The sequence below is a fragment of the Oncorhynchus nerka genome, linkage group LG14 (genome assembly GCF_034236695.1).
Source record: "Oncorhynchus nerka isolate Pitt River linkage group LG14, Oner_Uvic_2.0, whole genome shotgun sequence".
Lineage (NCBI taxonomy): Eukaryota > Metazoa > Chordata > Actinopteri > Salmoniformes > Salmonidae > Oncorhynchus > Oncorhynchus nerka.
In genome coordinates, this window is record NC_088409.1 from 29,133,922 (window position 1) to 29,151,855 (window position 17,934).

The window sequence follows — 17,934 nt, forward strand, 5'->3', positions numbered from 1 at the left end:
CTCTGTCTTACTCCTTCTAACTCGTACCAGTAGCCCAGTCTCTCTCTGTCTTACTCCTTCTAACTCGTACCAGCAGCCCAGTCTCTCTCTGTCTTACTCCTTCTAACTTGTAACCAGTAGCCCAGTCTCTCTCTGTCTTACTCCTTCTAACTCGTACCAGCAGCCCAGTCTCTCTCTGTCTTACTCCTTCTAACTCGTACCAGTAGCCCAGTCTCTCTCTGTCTTACTCCTTCTAACTCGTAACCAGTAGGCCAGTCTCTCTCTGTCTTACTCCTTCTAACTCGTAACCAGTAGCCCAGTCTCTCTCTGTCTTACTCCTTCTAACTTGTAACCAGTAGCCCAGTCTCTCTCTGTCTTACTCCTTCTAACTCGTACCAGTAGCCCAGTCTCTCTCTGTCTTACTCCTTCCAATTCGTACCAGTAGCCCAGTCTCTCTCTGTCTTACTCCTTCTAACTCGTACCAGTAGCCCAGTCTCTCTCTGTCTTACTCCTTCTAACTCGTACCAGTAGCCCAGTCTCTCTCTGTCTTACTCCTTCTAACTCGTACCAGTAGCCCAGTCTCTCTCTGTCTTACTCCTTCTAACTCGTACCAGTAGCCCAGTCTCTCTCTGTCTTACTCCTTCTAACTCGTAACCAGTAGGCCAGTCTCTCTCTGTCTTACTCCTTCTAACTCGTAACCAGTAGCCCAGTCTCTCTCTGTCTTACTCCTTCTAACTTGTAACCAGTAGCCCAGTCTCTCTCTGTCTTACTCCTTCTAACTCGTACCAGTAGCCCAGTCTCTCTCTGTCTTACTCCTTCTAACTGATAATCATTAGCCCAGTCTCTCTCTGTCTTACTCCTTCTAACTCGTACCAGTAGCCCAGTCTCTCTCTGTCTTACTCCTTCTAACTCGTACCAGTAGCCCAGTCTCTCTCTGTCTTACTCCTTCTAACTCGTACCAGTAGCCCAGTCTCTCTCTGTCTTACTCCTTCTAACTGATAATCAGTAGCCCAGTCTCTCTCTGTCTTACTCCTTCTAACTCGTACCAGTAGCCCAGTCTCTCTCTGTCTTACTCCTTCTAACTCGTACCAGTAGCCCAGTCTCTCTCTGTCTTACTCCTTCCAATTCGTACCAGTAGCCCAGTCTCTCTCTGTCTTACTCCTTCTAACTCGTACCAGTAGCCCAGTCTCTCTCTGTCTTACTCCTTCTAACTGATAATCAGTAGCCCAGACTCTCTCTGTCTTACTCCTTCTAACTCGTAACCAGTAGCCCAGTCTCTCTCTGTCTTACTCCTTCTAACTCGTACCAGTAGCCCAGTCTCTCTCTGTCTTACTCCTTCTAACTCGTACCAGTAGCCCAGTCTCTCTCTGTCTTTCTCACTTGCTCTCACTCTACTTTCCCTGTTTCTCTTTCTCTTCCCGCCCTTCTCCTCTTCATTGCCCTCTGTCTTTCTCCCTTTCTCTCTCACTATCTCATACAGTATAGTAGCTGTGACTTTAATAGAGCAGAGTTTGTCATTATTGCTACATCTCTGAAATGTGGTGATGAATAGCCATTTAGATAAGCTGCCTGACTACACTGCACCATAAAGAGGGAATATGTGGCCAACCGTGTGTGTGAGTGCGTGTGTGTGTGTGCGCATACGTGGGTGAGGAAATCCATCTCTGTTTGCAGGAGGAGAGTGTGTGTGTGTATTCATCTGTCTGTGTGAAAGCTAACCCCCCTGTGTGTATCCGTCTCTGTCAGGGCGAGGATCAGCCACAGTGGATCTGTCAAGCTGTCCATCTACATGACAGTCTACACCGTCACCTATATCATCCTCTTCATATACGAGGCAGAGGTACTGCAGCCTACACTACAGAACTGCTGCTGCTACACTCCTACTGTCCATGCTATACGTGAAGGGCCAGTGTATGACGGTCTAAGTTTCAACCGGGGATTCCTGTGTCCCACAACACTATGTTAGCCTACTGAGTTGAAGTCTATGTATTAGCTCTAGGAGCTAGTCTTCAGGTCTCGGGCACGGTTACCCTGTTTGACCAATGATATCCAGTCTCTGGCCTGTGAAACTGAATACATAGCCCGCAAGCAGAGGCACTGTCAATGACCCAGTTGTAGAGAAGTGTCAATGACTCGGACACACACACAAACAAACATACACATACGCACACATTTGTAGACACACTCACCAACAAAAACGAGTAGATTTCACATCCCAACATGTCAGCAAACCACAGACTGTTACAACACATGCTGGGGAACGTATTGTAATACACCTCTCTGCTATTTGAGGGTAAAGTTAGTAGGTTGATTAGTAGGGTGCGGTCCATTAGAGTGGTTGTATGATGTAAGTGTGTGTGTGTCTCAGTTCTTTGACCCAGGTGAGGTGCTGTATGCATATGACAGCCCGGCGGGCTACGGTCTGATGGGTCTCCAGCTGCTGGCCTACGTGTGGTTCTGCTACGCCGTCCTGATCTCCCTCAAACACTACCCTGAGAAACAATCCTTCTACATCCCCTTCTTCACGGCATACACACTCTGGTGAGAGGACATAGCTCTGTCAGGTTCATCAACTTCATTCCCTAAAAAGCATTGCACCCAATAAACTCCCCGTCTCCCTTATCTTTCCACTTCTCACTTGCTCGTCTTAAATCCGTCCTCCTCCGCCTCTCCCTCTCGTTTCCTTTTGTCACTACTTCACCATATTCCTTTTTTCTCCTTCCTTCGTTTACATATCCCTATCGCTCTCTCCTCTTTCTCTCTTAATCTCTCTCCCTCATTATCTCTCTCTCCTCTCTCTCCCTCATTAACTCTCTCTCCTCTCTCTCCCTCATTATCTCTCTCTCCTCTCTCCCTCATTAACTCTCTCTCTGCTCTCTCCCTCATTATCTCTCTCTCCTCTCTCTCCCTCACTATCTCTCTCCTCTCTCTCCCTCATTATCTCTCTCTCCTATCTCTCCCTCATTAACTCTATCTCTCTCCCTCACTATCTCTCTCCCTCATTATCTCTCTCTCCTCTCCCTCCCTCACTATCTCTCTCTCCTCTCTCCCTCATTAACTCTCTCTCTCTCCCTCACTATCTCTCTCTCCTCTCTCTCCCTCATTATCTCTCTCTCCTCTCTCTCCCTCATTATCTCTCTTTCCTCTCTCTCTCTGGCAGGTTTTTCGCGGTGCCCGTCATGGCTCTGATAGCTAACTTTGGCATCCCTCGCTGGGCACGGGAGAAGATCGTCAACGGCATCCAACTGGGAATCCACCTCTATGCTCACATCGTATTCCTCGTTAGTACCCTTCATCTCTCTACACACTCACACACAGGCATGCATGTGCGCCCACATACACACACTGCCTCACTGTTGACGTTAATTATCTCGAAGACCTCATCGCCCGCCTCGTTAGTAACCCCCTGCCCTCCACACGCAGGCATGCACACACTCACCTCTCTTTTAATATCTGTGAGTCATATCTCTCTGTCCTCATCGGCCTCTGCGTTAGTATCCTCCCAGACCCAGACTTCTATACCAGACTGAGCCTCTCAGTCCCAGACTTCTGTACCAGACTGAGCCTCTCAGTCCCAGACTTCTGTACCAGACTGAGCCTCTCAGTCCCATACTTCTGTACCAGACTGAGCCTCTCTGTCCCAGACTTCTGTACCAGACTGAGCCTCTCTGTCCCAGACTTCTGTACCAGACTGAGCCTCTCGGTCCCAGACTTCTGTACCAGACTGAGCCTCTCGGTCCCAGACTTCTGTACCAGACTGAGCCTCTCTGTCCCAGACTTCTGTACCAGACTGAGCCTCTCGGTCCCAGACTTCTGTACCAGACTGAGCCTCTCGGTCCCAGACTTCTGTACCAGACTGAGCCTCTCGGTCCCAGACTTCTGTACCAGACTGAGCCTCTCTGTCCCAGACTTCTATAGCAGACTGAGCCTCTCTGTCCCAGACTTCTATACCAGACTGAGCCTCTCTGTCCCAGACTTCTGTACCAGACTGAGCGTCTTGGTCCCAGACTTCTATACCAGACTGAGCCTCTCTGTCCCAGACTTCTATACCAGACTGAGCCTCTCTGTCCTTTGTCAGTGACACATTCACACACATACTGTTCTGTTCATATATGTGAAGAAATGTGTATCAGTGTATGGAGAATACAGGGTAATATTTGTACAGGCAAAAGGCAATATTCTGAATATGATGCATTCCTCCCATCCATCCCCTCTCCCCCCTCCCTGCCTCGCCACAGGCTATCACTCGGCCCTCTGCGGCCAATAAGAACTTCCCGTACCACGTGCGGACCTCTCAGATCGGGATCCTGCTGTCTAGTCCGAAGGCGGGTGTGGCGAGTGAGAGTTTCCCCCACCATGCCTATGGGAACAGCTCCTTCCTGGGTGACTCCCAGCCCAACTTCACAGAACTGTTCTCCATCCAGTCGGTGAGTGGTTGTATGGTCTGAGGAGGATCTAGTAACTGATACTAAGGTTCGATATAGTCCCTGTAACACTCCAGAGGTGTTAGAGCACAGAGGAAGTTGTCAGAGAAGGATGTGGTAACTGACATTGTGACAAATACAACCCAGCTTGACCTTTAACCTTTCAACCTTTACCTCCCTCTCTCTTAGGGCCCAGTGAAGACGGTGGAGGAGACGGTGGCCCGGAAGGGACAGGAAGTGCAGAGGAACAGTGAGCATAAGATCATCACCACCACGGCCGACCTGTCGTTACCCACCTTCCCCCCACTCCCTCCCCCCATGCCCACCCGCCTCTCCCCCCCTCCCCCTCCACAACTCCCCTCCCACTTCACCGAGTACTTCAGCATGCAGGGGGGAGGGGGCATGGGCACCAAGGCATGAGACAGACAGAGAGAAAGAAAGAGGGACACAGAGAGAAAGATCGAGAGGGAGGTGAAGATCAGGTAGCATAAAAAACAGGTCAAGCTATGTATAGCCACGAGGGAAGGAAGGAGGGATATGAGGAGGAAGATAAGGGGAAGTCATTATAAGCAGACATGTGGAATGGAAATCCTAAATGTCCCATTTTCACCTCTGAATGGGAAAAAATCTGAATAAAGAAGAGGATATGGCTGTGAGTTAAAGTGCTGAGCTTGTAAAAGAAAAAAGAAGCAATAAATATTTGAACATGAGCAGGGAGAGAGGCACCGGGAGGGAGAGATGACAGAGTGGATGTAGCCTGACCAAGAGAATGATAGGAGCGCACAGTGGAGACTGAACAAAACTCCTATGAACACTTTTATTCAAGACTTTATAAGGCATCAATGGAGGGGCTGAGGGAAACGTGTAAATAGCTGAAGAGAATGAGTTCCCATTACTCTAAAATAGTTGCAGTTTATATTACAAAAGGGATGTTTTTTTTCCACATTGTCGAATTCCAAGTGATGCTGTGACCATTGCAATTCTCATGCCATTACATTGTACAAGAGTAAAATATTCACTCACATCCTGAAACATACTCTTTTTTTTTTCATGTTTGACAGATGTTAACACAAAATATAGAATTTCTCCATATACAATATGTTGGGATGATTTATATTCTTATATATGCTCCAGGCTATAGGATTGATATACTGATGTTTAAGTGTACAATGTTCAGTTTACTGTGGACCACTGAGGTACTGCTAAAACAAGCATGTACTCCGTCTCTAAACTGATTATACTCCATGTGTTCATACAGTGTGTGTGCCTGTTGTACCAAACTACTATACAATAGCTGTGTATATTTCATACCATATAGGCTAACGAGGTGTTAATGTCACTTCTTCTGGATCTCTATTGGAACTGTTTTAACTCAGAATACTACTGTTCAGTTTTCACTGGAGTGCAAGATATTAGCTTGCTCTGAATGTAATTCCTTGATGTATGTAGACCTTGGTGAATGTATTAATGCAATAGAGCACAGGGAAAGGGGTGGTTTTAAAGTTAAATTATTTATTTTTTTACATAGAAATCATACTTATAGCTTGTTTTACTTTCAATTTCAGCCTCCGTCCTTGACACATGATTTAAGGAGGGAAAGTTGTCCAGCGAGGATATGAACTAACTTCACAATCACCCCCCCCCCCCAGTATGTAATGATGTCATGTCAAACCTGTACATGTCTGTCTGTATGGCCGTTTCCCTCAGTGAAGTTGTACATCTGATCTGATACTGCGTGAGGGGCTCATTGTTGTTTCTCCATAAGTAGGAACAGTAGTTCTTCCTGACCATGAAAAGTCCTGGGCCCATAAACAACTAAAGCAAACCTTTTAGAGTAACTGTGAAAGTAGTAGCGCCAACGTCCTGTTTGTCCTGCATGAAGCACTTTAATGTTCCCCTTTTCTTCGTTTTCTGTTCTGCCATTTATTTCAAAGTGACTTTGAATAGCGCTTTAATCTGGATCATACGTATCCACACACTACATCCAATGATATTCCGGTATCAAATATACAAATATTACCTGTAGATATGTTCATATTAATCAATGTCATCAAGTGTCATTATCAGACATATAAAAATGTACATGATCTGAATAATATTAAGTTGATTAATGAAATAGCCTAATGATATCAATGTAAGGGAGGGGGGGGGGTATTCACAAGACTGTGTCAAGGCCAATTTACCACCTGTTCTAAGAAATAGAAGTAATCAATTACATTTTTTTTTAAATAACTTGTTAATATCTGAGTATGAAACATGCAAGTCTCTTTAATCATTTTTAAATCCAGTCTGTAAAAAAATGGTGGTTAATTGACTGTTTCTAATGGTTTAATTAATAGCCCTTTACTACAGAAAGACAATGTCTGGAGTAGGCTTGGGTTGGTCAGACTGGTACCGCACATGTTATGTACATGAGAACATACAGTCAAAGGTATAATGTAGTCTGTAAAAAATGACACTTGAATTAGATTGTTCTGGTGTTCTAAAGGTTGTCTCTGTAGGCGTATATATATTTGTCTCTATTGCCATTACAGTCCACTGTTGTCCATGGTTAGGGATGCCATTACTTGACTGAATAGATTTTGACAGACAGGTTCCAGTCATCCTGTACAACAAGCTGCATGATCAACGTATCTATGGTATTTGTCTATTATACACAGACACAAGTAGAAGAGCAACGAGAGATGAGTGAGGGTTTTATATGCATGACAGACAACAGCACAGCTTCCTGGGTATTTAGAAGGGTATGGTTAAGAGCACATTACTGAAGCACTGTTCGAAATGAATGCATTTTAATGGTGTCAAATTAGGATATTCTGAATACGCTGTACATACACTTTTTGCCAAATTAAAATGGTTGGTTTTACTAGAGGCCTGGTCTGTTTCTTTCATACCTTGGCCAGTGTGAATGTGTAATGTGATGTAGAAGGGCAAGGGCATTCGTCCAAAACATCTACTCCATCTTGGTACAGTACAATTATTTTCTGGAACCTCACAATTGGGGCGCTTACAGGCAAGTGGCAAAGGAGAGCCGGTCCAATTGAATGTAATTGCAATAGGTTTGGGGTCATTTTGGCAAGTATGTAAAAACCAACCTCTACAGCAGCTCTTAATAAAAAGACAGTTTGAATCTAAACAAATAGAATGAATGGTGAAGCTCATGATGTGTGTGATTATGTCTGGCTGAAGGTAGTTGCTTTCATAAAACATCCTGCCTCTATTTGCCACTGTCTGCTGTTTATTCTGAACCGGTAGAGAGATTAAAAACAGGACATCAACCATGATGATAATGAACAGTTTGGGGGACATGTTTCTGAACCGGTAGAGAGATTAAAAACAGGACATCAACCATGATGATAATGAACAGTTTGGGGGACATGTTTCTGAACCGGTAGAGAGATTAAAAACAGGACATCAACCATGATGATAATGAACAGTTTGGTGGACATGTTTCTGAACCGGTAGAGGGAATAATAACAGCATATCAAACCTGTTTGATTTAAACACATCTGTTAAACTCACATTAGTGCCATAAACAGAATGTGTACCATTGTCAAACAATCACATTTATTTTGTGGGGTCTAATACTGTAGCCAGACATGTAAAAACTGTAACACATGTGATGTCAGTGTGTGGCTGGTTGCATTATGCCTCAACCTTGGCTGCTGCCTGCTGTGCCCGCTGTTCTCTGTAGCCTTTGAGGAGCTGGTTGATTAGCGTGAGTTCATTGTCTCGCTTGGCGGTCTGGAGAGGTGGGAACGGGTTGCCTTTATACTCCAGCACGGCCATAGCAGCCTTGTCCAGGTTCTCCCTGTTGGGAATGCGGGCCATGCGGGTGTAGGCTTTGGGCTGGGTCTCAAACCTGGGAGCCAGGACCTTGAAGAGCTTTGGGATCAGATCCTTTTCCTTAAACCACAGGAGAGAGAGACGGGATGATGACTCACTGAAAGAACTAGGAACACACTCATACTAATCTGGTAGATAATAGTACAACAATGCTGGGGACATTGGGACGGTCTGACTTGGTCTGAGTAGATTAAAATACTAACAAAGATCATAAAGAACATTTACTGTGAGCCAGAAATTTGCCATTTTCATCGCTTTCTCGTCAGTGTCTCCCTTCTTGGCATAGTCAATCAACTGCAAAACAACATCACATTGGTCAACAACGTCACAAGCTGTCAAAACTACACAGTAGCCTACTAAACAGGGATGATTGAGAAGTAGCTGACTAAATCAAACAAATACAACCATGGAGTTAAATGAAAAAGTATGGATTTCAGCAAACAAAGGCACACATCTACATAGGACAACCATAGGTACACGGTAAGCGTTTCATCATTTACTATTGATCTTGGGCAAATCAATGTAGTCAGAGCTGAATTTCACAAAGCCAGGACTCTGCTCAACTCCATAGTTCATCAGAAACTTCCTTCACAATGGGAGTTGAGTTTAGTCAACTAGTGGAGTAGCCCAAAGGCTGGCAGATGACAATAGAGTCGCTTCAGCTTACTGTCCAAAGGGAATCTATGTAGCCAGCTATACACTCATATCCCCTATGGACCTGGTTGTACATAACATTCTCCATTCCAGTTGCAAAGGAGTCGATTACCTCCTTAACTCGATTTAATGGCGAGAAGGTGGAAAAAACATACTGTAATGAAACAGCTGGGAGCAGGTCTCGAACCCTCGGGCTCAGCGCGCTATCGACTGTGCCGCAAAAGCATACTCGTGCGGCAGGGTCGATTTCCGCGCTTATAAACCCAGGGTCGTTGCACTACTCCCTCCTTTTCAAAGAGGGCGTCCTCGCGCTAGCTTGCGACTCTACGTCTTACAGGAACGCGCTCACCGGTCAAGCACACGCACTGTCGTGGATGCAAGGTCTGATCACTTCTGACACCAATGTAATGAAACAGACAGGGAGAAGGTCTCGAACCCTCGATCTTCTTGCCCGAGGTCCGCCGCGCTATCGACTGTGCCGTAAAAGCATGCTCGTGCGGCAGGGTCGATTTCAGCGCTTATAAACCCAGGGTCGTAACAATACTTTCTTTATGAAACACAATTTTCGCCATGTTCCGGGTGTTGCCTATCGGGTTGAAGCAGTCTATTATTTTCACCCCTGGTCTGATTGGCTGAAGGGGTATACACGTATAGCCGGCTGCATACATTCATTTTGGACGGTAAGATGAAACGACTCAATATCGCCATCAGCCAGCCTTTGAATTACTGGAGAAGCAACTTTGTTGAGCTGCGTAAAAAGGTAACGTTACCATGTAACATGTCCTCACCTTTTCAGCATAGAATCGAACTTCGTCTGCTCTGCCTCGGGTGGTCTCTATCCTCTCGTGTCGAACGAGGCCGGTAAGAATGTTCCGAAGCATGTTTATTCGCGACTCTGGACCGAGACCCATTTTACGGGCCACCCGGCCATGGGATATCAACATCTGAATATTGACGCGCATCTTGTCGAGTTCCGACGCCTACAAGAGGCTACAAAGAAAAAAGGAATCAAGCCGGCCTTCAAAAATGTAAACCGATGTTTCTAACGAAGGTTATCTTCCGTTATTCTCGTTTAAATTAGGTTTATGTGATCATTACTACATCACCGAGGTCGCTTAATAACGTGACAACTTTGACATTGCCGGTGCATCAGTTATCTCAGTCTGTGTGGGTGAAAACTTTTCCACTTTAGGATTAAATCGTTCCGCCTCAAATGTATTATATTTGTCATTAATTCATTCATTGTTGTTTTGTTATTAGATATCAGGTATTTCTATGTTGCGTAGAGATATTTCAAAATGTAAAAAAAAGGTTAATTTCTGATTAGGAAATGTAATCGGAAATAAGTGTACATATTTAAATGACCTATTTACGATATATGATGACAAATAGCATAGATATACAGTACCAGTCAAAATTTTGAACACACCTACTCATTTTATTTACATGTACTATTTTCTACATTGTAGATTAATAGTGAAGACATCAACTATGAAAAAACAAAAGTATTAAACAAATCAAATCAAGATAGATTTTAGATTCTTCAAAGTAGCCAACCTTTGCCTTGATGGCAGCTTTGCACACTCTTGGAATTCTCTCAACCAGCTTCACGTAGAATGCTTTTCCAAACATCTTGAAGGAGTTCCCACATATGCTGAGCACTTTTGGGCTGCTTTCCAACACATCCCAAACCATCTCAATTGGGTTTAGGTTGGGTGATTGTGGAGGCCAGGTCATCTGATGCAGCACTCCATCACTCTCCTTCTTTGTCAAATAGCCCTTACACAGCCTGGAAGTGTGTTTTGGGTCATTGTCCTGTTGAAAAACAAATGATAGTCCCACTAAGGGCAAACCAGATGGGATGGCGTATCGCTGCAGAATGCTGTAGTAGCCATGCTGGTTAAGTGTGTCTTGAATTATAAATAAATCACAGACAATGTCACCAGCAAAGCACCCCCACATCATCACACCTCCTCCTCCATGCTTCACGGTGGGAACCGTAAATGTGGAGATTATCCGTTCACCTACTCTGCGTCTCACAAAGACATGCGGTTGGAACCAAAAATCTCACATTTTGACTCCTCAGACCAAAATACAGATTTCCACTGATCTAATGTTCATTGCTCGTGTTTCTTGTCCCAACCAAGTCTATTCTTCTTATTGTTGTCCTTTAGTAACAGACACATCTCAACATCAACTGTTCAGAGGAGACTGTGACTGTGAATCAGGCCTTCATGGTCGAATTGCGGTTTCTTTTCCACAATTCGACCATGAAGGCTTGATTCACACAGTCTCCTCTGAACAGTTGATGTTGAGATGTGTCTGTTACTTGAACTCTGTGAAGCATTTATTTGGGCTGAAATTTCTGAGGCTGGTAACTCTAATGAACTTATCCTCTGCAGCAGAGATAACTCTGGGTCTTCCTTTCCTGTGGCGATCCTCCAGTTTCATCATAGCGCTTGATGCTTTTTGCGACTGCACTTGAAGAAACGTTCAAAGTTCTTGAAATTTTCTGTATTGACCGACCTTCATGTCTTAAAGTAATGATAGACTTTCGTTTCTCTTTGCTTTTTTGAGCTGCATTTGCCACAATATGGACTTGGTCTTTTACCAAATAGGGCTATCTTATATATACCACCCCTACCTGGTCACAACACAACTGTTTGACTGAAACGCATTAAGAAGGAAAGAAATTCCACAAATTAACAAGGCACACATGTTAATTGAAATGCATTCCAGGTGACTACCTCATGAAGCTGGTTGAGATAATGCTAAGAGCATGCAAAGCTGTCATCAAGGCAAAGGGTGGCTACTTTGAATATTTTTATTTATTTAACTAGGCAAGTCAGTTAAGGACAAATTCTTCTTTACAATGACAGCCTAGGAACAGTGGGTTAACTGACTTGTTCAGGGGCAGAACGACAGATTTTTACCTTGTTAGCTCGGGGATTCGATATAGCAACCTTTCGGTTACTGGCCCAACGCTCTAACCACTAGGCTACCTTCCGCCCACAGAATCTCAAATATAAAATATTTTTAATTTGTTTAACACTTTTTTTTTGTTTACTACATTCCATATGTGTTATTTCATAGTTTTGATGTTGTCACTATTATTCTACAAAGTAGAAAATAGTAAAAATAAAGAATCTCTGTAATGAGTAGGTGTGTCTAAACTTTTGACTGGTACTGTATATATATATATATATTTTTTTTTATTGTACTCCGAATGGTCCCAGATGCATAACCAAAATAATCAGCAGTTTCTCACAGTAGAGGAGAGTCGGGTAATTTTAGTCATTTTTAAAATTCTGCATCACTCCATCAAGGGAAATATAGTATATCTGCATATATTTCCAGATGTTATAATTATTTTTGAAAAGTGGTTTCTTGGCTCAACTTACCCCAGATATGGGGTAAGTTGAGCTGCAGGACAGGGTAAGTCAATCTGGCTACACATTTCTGGACTGAATGAAACCTCACTAGTACCGTTTTTAAAAACACAATTCATCACAATCACTTTGTCTTTTAATCATTTTAATCATCTTTCAACAAAGGCTTACCACCTAGTAAACACTGTGTTCTTTATATATACTTTGAGCATAGGCCAGGCCCTGTTGATACCTCATATCCCAGCTGTAATGCCTTGAAAGCGTCATGAAACCTCTAACACAATATATACATTTGACTTGGTGAAAATCAGTTTTTTGGACCTAACTTGCTTACCACTTTTTCCATGTGCTTTCTTACTTCACAGACTCAATGAAATGAAGGCCTTTTTCTAAATATTTGGTCAAATTATTAACATTGTGTATGGTTTCCTAGAAACAAGGGTGGCTCAATTTACCCCACTCTCCCCTAGTGTATGGCTTTCATATTTCCTGAAGTGAATTACAACCTTATAATAGGTATTTATAGCCAAGCACTTCTTATTAATATGCAGATATTGTCCTGTGATGGCCCAGGGCTAAGCCCTGAATGTTTGGGAACTCTGATGCCTCTGATTGTCCCTCTCAATAATGGAGGTTACGAAATCTCTCACTGTGAATATTGAAGTACAGTATTTAGCATCTGGACTCAGTCTGACTGATGCACATTCAAGGGGTATTGACTCTAAATCATGCAACCCAATATACACACATTATGTAAGATCCCACCATATTCATGTTGCACTACACAGTATTTCAGTAGCAACACAACTCTCAGAGACAATACTCTAAATAGGTAAGAAGGAGGAGCAATTATGCCACACTTTTAACATCCCTACATCAGCTATTGTGAGCAGCAACGCATCAATACACAACTATAGAAACAAATCATTGCAATCAACAATGTTCCTTGTTGTATCTTGCTGTATTGATACAAATCAAATGGTTAAGGTAGGGTACCATGACACAATGAATTCACCCCCTGTATCCTTTAGAAAGAAAAACAGTATATTCTTGATCCATACTTTAACAATTTGCGAGTGGTTCCTAGTTTCTCTGGTGTTTACTAGTAAAACTACTTGACATGAGAAGATAGAAAGACCTTTACAGAGATTTCTAAGGACAGTGAGAGTACAAACACAACAGAAAAAGGTTTTTCGTGTTAAATGCTTTATTTGTCATGAAAACAAATGTGAATATTGAAGTGCACAGGATGTTGTAGAGGTGTGGGACTATTGAATGGCCAAAGCTAGGATCAGACTTAGTAGGTGGCCATTGTGCTGGTCAGCCAGTCATTAAAGATGCACACCTAGAGAAGGAGAAGGGAGACATCAGTGGACACAGGGTCAAGTCACTGTGAACCTGGGATAAAGTTGGTATTAGAGCTGGGGTGAAGTTAGTATTATTGAAGTTAGAAACATGTAGTTGTGACAGGGATGAGCCAGTGGTCTAATAAAGGCTTTATCCCACAAACTTAGCAGCAGAAGCCTATATTCTTACCTTGGCATAGACACCGTGGTTATCAGTGCTGGGCACAGCCCTCTCCCAAGGACACAATACCCTGAAGCTGACCGTTGCACACCACGGGGCCACCGGAGTCACCCTGAGAGAGAGACAATGAGAGATTTACTTCACTGTTTCTCTATACTGTATTTTCGGTCAGACAACAACCACCCGAGCCACTGCCTGTTCACCCCGCTATCATCAAGAAGGCAAGGTCAGTAGCAGGGACCGAGAGACTGAAAAACAGCTTCTATCTCAAGGCCATCAGACTGTTAAACAGCCACCACTAACATTGAGTGGCTGCTGCCAACATACTGACTCAACTCCAGCCACTTTAATGATGGAAATGGATGTAAAAATGTATCACTAGCCACTTTAAACAATGCCACTTAATATAATGTTTACATACCCTACATTACTCATCTCATATGTATATGTATATACTGTACTCTATATAATCTACTGCATCTTGCCATCTTTATGTAAGACATGTATCACTAGCCACTTTAAACTATGCCACTTTATGTTTATATACCCTACATTACTCATGTATATACTGTACTCTATACCATCTACTGTATCTTGCCTATGCTGTTCTGTACCATCACTCATTCATATATCTTTATGTACATATTATTTATCCCTTTACACTTGTGTGTATAAGGTAGTAGTTGTGGAATTGTTAGGTTAGATTACTCGTTTGTTATTACTGCACTGTCGGAACTAGAAGCACAAGCATTTCGCTACACTCGCATTAACATCTACTAACCATGTGTATGTGACAAATAACATTTGATTTGATTTAATAGTTTTGATAAGCTGATCAGTAGTACCTGGCAAGAGTCCTTGCCTCCCTCCAGGAATCCAGCACAGAACATGGCGTTGGTGATCATGCCAGGGTAGGCCTTGTTACAGACGTTGAAGGACAGGATGGCGAGGTTCAGGCACTGTAGCTTGTTGCTATCGGTGGCTGTAAGGATGGATGAACAATTAAAGAATGGATAGAAAGAAGGGGAAATTAAAGAATGGATAGAAAGAAGGGGAAATTAAAGAATGGATAGAAAGAAGGGGAAATTAAAGAATGGATAGAAAGAAGGGGAAATTAAAGAATGGATAGAAAGAAGGGGAAATTAAAGAATGGATAGAAAGAAGGGGAAATTAAAGAATGGATAGAAAGAAGGGGAAATTAAAGGCAGAACATGTCAATTATGGATCATTTACATTTTAACACTGGCAATGGTTACCTGACCAAGTATATTTTACAACAGCCCCAAAATACATGAACATGTTGCCGTTATTGCTGCACTCACTGGAGCTCATGGTGTTGCCCCATCCAGAGACGGTACACATGGTGCCCGCGGGGGCACAGCTACTGGGCAGAGCAACGGGCTTGATCAGCATGTTGTCATTGTCGATGTTGTAGGATCTGTAGTTTGGGTGGGGGATGACGTGGGAAGAAGAGATGAACTGCTCCTTACCTTCAGTCCTGTCAACGTTGTTCTCGCCCAGACACACCTCCACACAGCTTAGGGAGAACGAGGGAAAGGAAAGTCTTTCATCACTTGATGGTGTTCTGTGCTGAGCCTTGGGGTGCAGGTGAAGTGAACTGCATGATATCTGGATGATAGGATGTTGGTAAACCATGACAGACATGTAAATCACCTTGTACAAGCCTTGGCGTGTGCGAGCCGGAACGGCTCATAGGAACAGGAGCCTATCTCCTGTTTTTGTAAGGTGAGGCAGCTTGATGTACCAGTACACATATTGAATGTATTCATTAAATGTAAGTCTTACTCCTCTATAAGCACATAGGATACTTCAGGTACAGTTGAAGTCGGAAGTTTACATACACTTAAGTTGACTGTGCCTTTAAACAGCTTGGAAAATTCCAGAAAATTATGTCATGGCTTTAGAAGCTTCTGTTAGGCTAATTGACATAATTTGAGTCAATTGGAGGTGTAACTGTGGATGTATTTCAAGGCCTACCATTAAATTCAGTGCCTCTTTGCTTGACATCATGGGGAAAATCAAAAGAAATCAGCCAAGACCTCAGAAAAAAATTGTAGACCTCCACAAGTCTGGTTCATCCTTAGGAGCAGTTTCCAAATGCCTGAAAGTACCACGTTCATCTGTACAAACAATAGTACACAAGTATAAACACCATGGGATAACGCAGCCGTCATACCGCTCAGGAAGGAGACGCGTTCTGTCTCCTAGAGATGAATGTGCTTTAGTGCGAAAAGTGCAAATTCATCCCAGAACAACAGCAAAGGACCTTGTGAAGATGCTGGAGGAAACAAGTACAAAAGTATCTATATCCACAGTAAAATGAGTCCTATATTAACATAACCTGAAAGGCTGCTCAGCAAGGAAGAAGCCACTGCTCCAAAACCGCCATAAAAAAAAGCCTGAGGAGAGTGCATCATTTTATACATGGCAAGTTATTAATAAACATATTAGGCACATTTGGGCAGTCTTGACACATTTTTAACAGAAATGCAATGGTTCATTGGATCAGACTAAAACTTTGCACTGCTGCCAACTAGTGGACAAAATCTAAATTGCACCTGGACTGGAATAATACATTATGGCCTTTCTCTTGCATTTCAAAGATGATGGTACAAAAAACTACAAAATAGTGTTTTTTTTTTTCTTTGTATTATCTTTTACCAGATCTATTCTGTTATATTCTCCTTCATTCCTTCCACATTTCCACAAACTTCAAAGTGTTTCCTTTCAAATGGTACCAATAATATGCATATCCTTGCTTCAGGGCCTAAGCTACAGGCAGTTAGATGTCGGTATGTAATTTTAGGCAAAAAAATGTTAAAAAAGGGTTGTATCCTTTTTTATGAGCATGGCCTTATTTCTATTACAGCATATTGGATGACTGTCATTCATATTCCATTCATCTATCTTAATGTAACAGCGATAGGTTAAGGCTACTACATGATACTCAAATGTCCCTATACCCATCATGAGATTGCTACAACCTAGTCTATAAATGAAAGTTTACATTGTAGGTGCATAGGTTGTGTAGAAAAGGCCCATGGTGTTGGTGGAATACTCCTTTAATTCATTGCCATTTACTCAGCTGGGCCAGGGGCGCTTTAATTAGGTCAGGTGGAAATGTCCGACAGATCTCAACTCCATAAAAGGAGGAAATTGCCATCGCCTGATCTCGCTGCTTTCTCTTCCTTAACTCCATCTCACCCAGAAGTTCTGTGCGTCCATGAATCCACACTACCCAGTAAATATACCACTTTATGGTTAAAGGAATTCCTGCCTCAGTCTCATACATTCCTCTGTCACCTGACACGTGACCACCTGTTCACCTTCATTGTCAGTCATCCTACCTGTCCAGCTACCCACACAGATTCCACTAATCTTTCAATGGTCCTTCGAGCTGGATGATGACTGAACCAAAGACAGGTGAAAAGGAAATGGAGGCGGAGAGGGAAGAATTGTCTCCACTGGAAGGAAGAAGAGAGGAGGAGAGAGCAGCTGAGGGAAAGGTCTTGGAACAAAGGAAATATCCAGGAGCTTTTTTAAAAAAAATTTTTATTTCACCTTTATTTAACCAGGTAGGCTAGTTGAGAACAAGTTCTCATTTGCAACTGCGACCTGGCCAAGATAAAGCATAGCAGTGTGAACAGACAACACAGAGTTACACATGGAGTAAGCAATTAACAAGTCAATAACACAGTAGAAAAAAAATGGGCAGTCTATATACAATGTGTGCAAAAGGCATGAGGAGGTAGGCGAATAATACAATTTTGCAGATTAACACTGGGGTGATAAAAGATCAGATGGTCATGTACAGGTAGAGATATTGGTGTGCAAAAGAGCAGAAAAGTAAATAAATAAATAAATAAAATAAAAAAACAGTATAAAAACAGTATGGGGATGAGGTAGGTGAAAATGGGTGGGCTATTTACCAATAGACTATGTACAGCTGCAGCGATCGGTTAGCTGCTCGGATAGCTGATGTTTGAAGTTGGTGAGGGAGATAAAAGTCTCCAACTTCAGCGATTTTTGCAGTTCATTCCAGTCACAGGCAGCAGAGTACTGGAACGAAAGGCGGCCAAATGAGGTGTTGGCTT

The 17,934-nt window shown here is 42.9% G+C and overlaps 2 protein-coding genes across 3 annotated transcripts in view; one reads left to right on the forward strand and one right to left on the reverse strand.

The window, feature by feature from the left end:
- Nucleotides 1-7,274, forward strand: part of LOC115127445 (transmembrane protein 145-like) — an 80,456-nt gene extending 73,182 nt beyond the window's left edge. The window contains exons 11-15 of the mRNA XM_065027941.1: nt 1,726-1,819; nt 2,348-2,520; nt 3,140-3,260; nt 4,218-4,406; nt 4,593-7,274. Of these exons, the coding sequence (XP_064884013.1) occupies nt 1,726-1,819; nt 2,348-2,520; nt 3,140-3,260; nt 4,218-4,406; nt 4,593-4,823 (808 nt within the window). The 3' untranslated portion in view covers nt 4,824-7,274. The remainder of the gene's footprint in view (nt 1-1,725; nt 1,820-2,347; nt 2,521-3,139; nt 3,261-4,217; nt 4,407-4,592) is intronic.
- On the reverse strand, nt 7,087-10,076 carry LOC115127446 (large ribosomal subunit protein bL17m-like). Of its 2 annotated transcripts, XM_029657069.2 has the most exons (3): nt 9,692-10,075; nt 8,475-8,543; nt 7,087-8,309 (listed from the first exon to the last, which is right to left on the reverse strand). In XM_029657069.2, exons 1-3 carry the CDS (start codon nt 9,863-9,865, stop codon nt 8,049-8,051), a joined length of 504 nt encoding a protein of 167 aa, XP_029512929.1. In that variant the 5' UTR covers nt 9,866-10,075; the 3' UTR covers nt 7,087-8,048. The 2 variants fall into 2 exon arrangements, with proteins under 2 accessions (XP_029512929.1, XP_029512930.1); XM_029657070.2 differs by lacking the exon at nt 8,475-8,543 and having other exon boundaries at nt 9,692-10,076.
- Nucleotides 10,077-17,934: the final 7,858 nt, after the last annotated feature.